General features: G+C 29.9%; 1 protein-coding gene across 4 annotated transcripts in view; it reads right to left on the bottom strand.

The window, feature by feature from the left end:
* The window catches only part of LOC108780089 (titin), a 65,771-nt gene extending 62,294 nt beyond the window's left edge, over positions 1 to 3,477 (bottom strand). For all 4 annotated transcript variants that reach the window (XM_018547679.1, XM_018547680.1, XM_018547682.1 and 1 more), the window contains exons 1-6: positions 3,377 to 3,477; positions 2,900 to 3,299; positions 2,734 to 2,803; positions 916 to 1,719; positions 689 to 755; positions 455 to 508 (exon numbers count right to left, since the gene is read on the bottom strand). In XM_018547679.1, coding sequence (XP_018403181.1) covers positions 455 to 508; positions 689 to 755; positions 916 to 1,719; positions 2,734 to 2,803; positions 2,900 to 3,267 — 1,363 coding nt within the window. In that variant the 5' untranslated portion in view covers positions 3,268 to 3,299; positions 3,377 to 3,477. The remainder of the gene's footprint in view (positions 1 to 454; positions 509 to 688; positions 756 to 915; positions 1,720 to 2,733; positions 2,804 to 2,899; positions 3,300 to 3,376) is intronic.
* Positions 3,478 to 4,448: the final 971 nt, after the last annotated feature.

Here is a 4,448-nt window from a genome sequence, read left to right as displayed (position 1 = left end):
CGTGGAAAGTTCAACGTTTCTGAACAGGGAAAGGTGTAGAATAGTACTTCATATCATACATGTATAGCAGAAATAATACGTTAATTTTAAAACTTTTTTTGTTAATAACTTTTTAACGAGTTAGGTCCGACGGTTAAAACTTCCTCAAGGTCACTCAGGATCATGACCTTGACAACATATGTCAAGGTCAAGGTCATTGGAGGAGGCTCCCCTAATCTACATTTTTACCATAATAAGATACTAAGAGTATATATAAATGGAGACTTGTATACATATATCCATCCTGAATTAAATTAAAATTATAATTATATATGATATAGCGCGTTAATTGTTCTAACTATAAAACTATAATCAAATAATAGCGATAGCATATTTATTATAGCGAAAAACCAATTCATAAATTGGTAAGTTATACAAATAAATATCTAATACGTCAAAATTTATTATTCCAAACCTTTAATTTCTCGAATATCCTGTATGTGAGTAGCTTTCTTTTCGTCCCTCTTCTCTGTAATAAAAAATACTTATTCTATCTAAAAATTTAGTATGATATATTCTTCACACAAAAAACAATAATGTGCATAACATAAAATATCAAAGAAAACTTAAATAAATCCAAATCTTATATGTACGTAATAAATAAATTATATCCATCATGAATAAATCACAGTTTGCAATTTTGGTTTACCCATAAAATAAACATCCATTTTGCGAACGATATTTACTCTTTCCATAGCATGTTGCTCAGTTTCAACCTGAGAAAAGAAATGAAAAAAAAAAAGAGAAATTATTATTCTTGAAAATATTATAACATATGTATATTTTACTAAGAAAAATGGAAAACAAGATACATCATTTTTTTCTAATAATTATTAGTAAGTCATATAATATAATATTTGGATGTCATATTTGTACCTTGGAAATTTCTGTAACTTCCCAAGCACGTGATTTGAAATCTTCTGGAGCAAAATGTATAATGACTTCTTCCACAGTTGCATGCTGAAGCTCAACCATTCTCATAAAAGCACGAAAACCGACTGTCGCTGCAACGAAACTTTCGTCAGTTGTCGTTTCTTCGGCAAGTACCTGAGTGATCAAAGGACCATGGCCTTTTCTTTCCACCAATTGAACCAAAGCATTCTGAGCATCGGGTGTCTTTAGAGCAGGAAAAATCTCAGTCTTGTAAAGGCATTCGTTAATCTCGTTTATGGAAACACCTTGTCGAACCAAGTAGCCAATTGTTGCAAGTTCTCGAAGGGGAAATTCTCCCGGACCAAATTCTGTCGCATCAAGTACCTCCATTATCTCATCGACTTCCCGAGTTATGCTTTCTTTTTGTCGCTCCACAATCTCTTTTATGGTAATGTCTTCTTGAATTTTTCCGGCTTTTATTTTCTTTATCTTTTTTTGTCTTGTTTCTATATGTTTCGTTTCTTGCAAACTACTTTCTACATCTTCAGAGATTGCATCTTTCTGTAAAGTTTCCGAGGTAACTTGAGCGTGATCAAGTTTCATTTCAATGGTGAAATCTGGAGCAATATCTTCACTCGTGATTTCTGACACGACAACACTTTCTTGCTCTTCGACAATTTGTTTGGCACGTTCTTGGAATTTAGGTATACATTCTTGTAGTTTTTTATTGTCAATTTTCTTTAAAGAAGCTATTGCTTCTGTTACAATTGATTCTTGGATTGGTATTATTTTTCGTGCTCTAGAAACCTAAATTGTAAATATAAAATAAATTGTAATTCGTGAAAATATACAAAAAATTCAGCTATATAAAAACTAAATATTTTATGTTAAAGAGTGAATTTTATATACTATCGTAAATAGTTCCCCCCCATAGCGCGCCGAACATCCGTTGGACTTAAAACGCAAATCTAATCAACTATACCGTTGCAATATCACAATTTTTGATGCTTATTATAGCATCTAAATTGGATCTTAATAATATGTTGAAAGACATATTAAATTCTAAAAATGTAATGTTAAATTAATAATAAATGTAAATCTATGTATGAAAAATAAGATTGCGAAGAATATCACAAGTTGGTCCCGGCTGTTATTTGTTATTTGAAACTTTTGAGAGTCTTCTTTAATTGATTTGTTGAATATACGCTGGCTGCAAGATGCGTTTGTTACTTTCAAATAATTATTATTTAAATGAAGAACTTTGTGATGAATATCACTACGTCGACTAACCAACAGAGGTCTATAGTTACTAATGCCAATTCTCGCAAGTGTCGAATTACATGATTATCTGTTTATATAGAACTTCTTTCTAACATCTCTCCCAGGCGTCTAAGGTAGGCTCCCACTACATTACCTTATTGATGAGTCTAGTAGTGGGAAGCCGGGACGAAACGCCAACTGTGATATTTTTCGCAATCTTATTTTTCGCACACATAGATTTACATTTATTATTAATTTAACATTACATTTTTAGAATTTAATATGTCTTTCAACATATTATTAAGATCCAATTTAGATGCTATAAGCATAAAAAATTGTGATATTACTACGGTAGTTGATTAGATTTGCGTTTTAAGTCCGACAGATGTTCGGCGCGCTATGGGGGGGAACTACTTACGTAGTATATAAAATTCACTCTTTAACATATCTTATATATGATCGCACTAATAACAGCGAATAGCTCTCATTAGCCGTTATATTATTGTTATTTGAAACTTTCGAGAGTCTTCTTTAATTGATTTGTTAAATATTTTATAATACCTCCTTGGGTTTATCTTCTATGAACTCTGTAGTTTCTAATAGTTGAGTCTCTTCAACATCAATAATTCTTCTGTAAATACAAATGTCAACAATTATAATTTAAAATTAAAGAACAAATTAAAAACTTTGAATTATAATTAATAAGATAACATGAAAAATTACTGACTTTTCTATCTGTTCCTTTGGAATAAGTTTCTCTTCGCGAATTTTTTCTTTCTCAATTTTAATACGTTCAGTTTTTACTTTCTCCTTAATCTCCTTTGTCTTCTTTAGATCAGTTTTCTTTTTTCTGTATAATTTCTCTTCTTGTTTTTTAAATTTTATATCCAGCTTTTCTTCCTCTTTGTCTTCCGGCATTAACCGTGATTCGCTGATAGTATCGATATGAAGTTTGGCTTTCGTTACTATCATACCGATTTCATTGGTAGCTTTGCAAACATACGTGGCATCGTCTCCTTTGGTAGTTTGCTTAATTGTTAGAGTAGTTCTATTTTCTTTGTCAAATATACGTATTTTTACATTGTTCGTATTCATTATAAGCTTATCGTTCTTATACCAAACAACATCTATAAATTGAAGAAATAATTAATTAAGACAATTTGATAACTAAATTTTAATATCTTTGTGATGTGTGAGTAATTACCTGGTTTGGGATTACCAGAGAAGACACATTCAAATAAAGCGACATCTCCTTCTTTTGTATAAACATCCGTTATTTCTTGGATAAATCGTGGAACAGCTTGTGTAGCTGAAATGTTATAAAATTGTAATTATCAAAAATTCATAATAAAAATACATTACATTGAATTAAATTTCTCACCAAATTCTATGTTTAACGTCAAGATTATTTGAATTAATCTCATTTTGTCAATAGCCTAGGTAAATCAACATGTGTGAAAAATTATACACCAGTTACTTCTAAACGATACATCTCTATTGTTAGTCTTAAAACGAATTCTATCTATACATCATCCTTTTTTCATCTTTAATATAGTATTTTCTATAAGATATATGGATGTATTGCCGGCTAATCCAAATTTCCGCTGCATTAACTTTGAAGTAGCAAAAATTTTTGTACTTTTTCTTGATCATTTAGTGTTGATGCGTGTTGGAAAGATTCCAGATCAATTTTTTTCAACTCTAATTGAAACATCCGCAGATTCATGATTTTTGAGTTGTCTCTTTTGCAGCATTTTAAAACAAGAGTCTTAGATAATATAAAATAAGGCCCAATAAGTATAAAACAATATGAGTAATAATAAGGGCAATGAGCCAAATACTGAACGCAAGAAAAATTTTTCAAATTAAGTATAATATAAAATTTAAACGTTAATACAGACGTTTCGACTCCGATCGGGTCATCTTCAGTGTAACAAACATAAATAAATTATAAAATTTCGGTGTCGCTAATCAATAGATGTCAGGAAATTATTCGCATTTTGAAATTGTAGTCCATCATGTAAAAGTTAATCCAATACAGTAAAATCAATCTAATAAAATTTATATAATTTGTCATAAGAATCTTAAATAGCATGTTAAACAAGTGTTAAAAGATAGTTACCTTATTAAAAATTGTGTAATAACTAATGTCAATAATGTAAAATTCCATATGTGAAAAATGCAATGTCGTCAATGATAAAATGTTATAACAATTCAGATTTAATCCAATTTACAGCTTTATCGACTTCTTATGTTAATGTCAAGAAACGCAATGA

This window comes from Cyphomyrmex costatus, unplaced genomic scaffold, assembly GCF_001594065.2.
Source record: "Cyphomyrmex costatus isolate MS0001 unplaced genomic scaffold, Ccosl1.0 scaffold67, whole genome shotgun sequence".
Lineage (NCBI taxonomy): Eukaryota > Metazoa > Arthropoda > Insecta > Hymenoptera > Formicidae > Cyphomyrmex > Cyphomyrmex costatus.
Note: the sequence above shows the minus strand (reverse complement) of the source record. Positions and strands in the feature narration are given on the sequence as shown.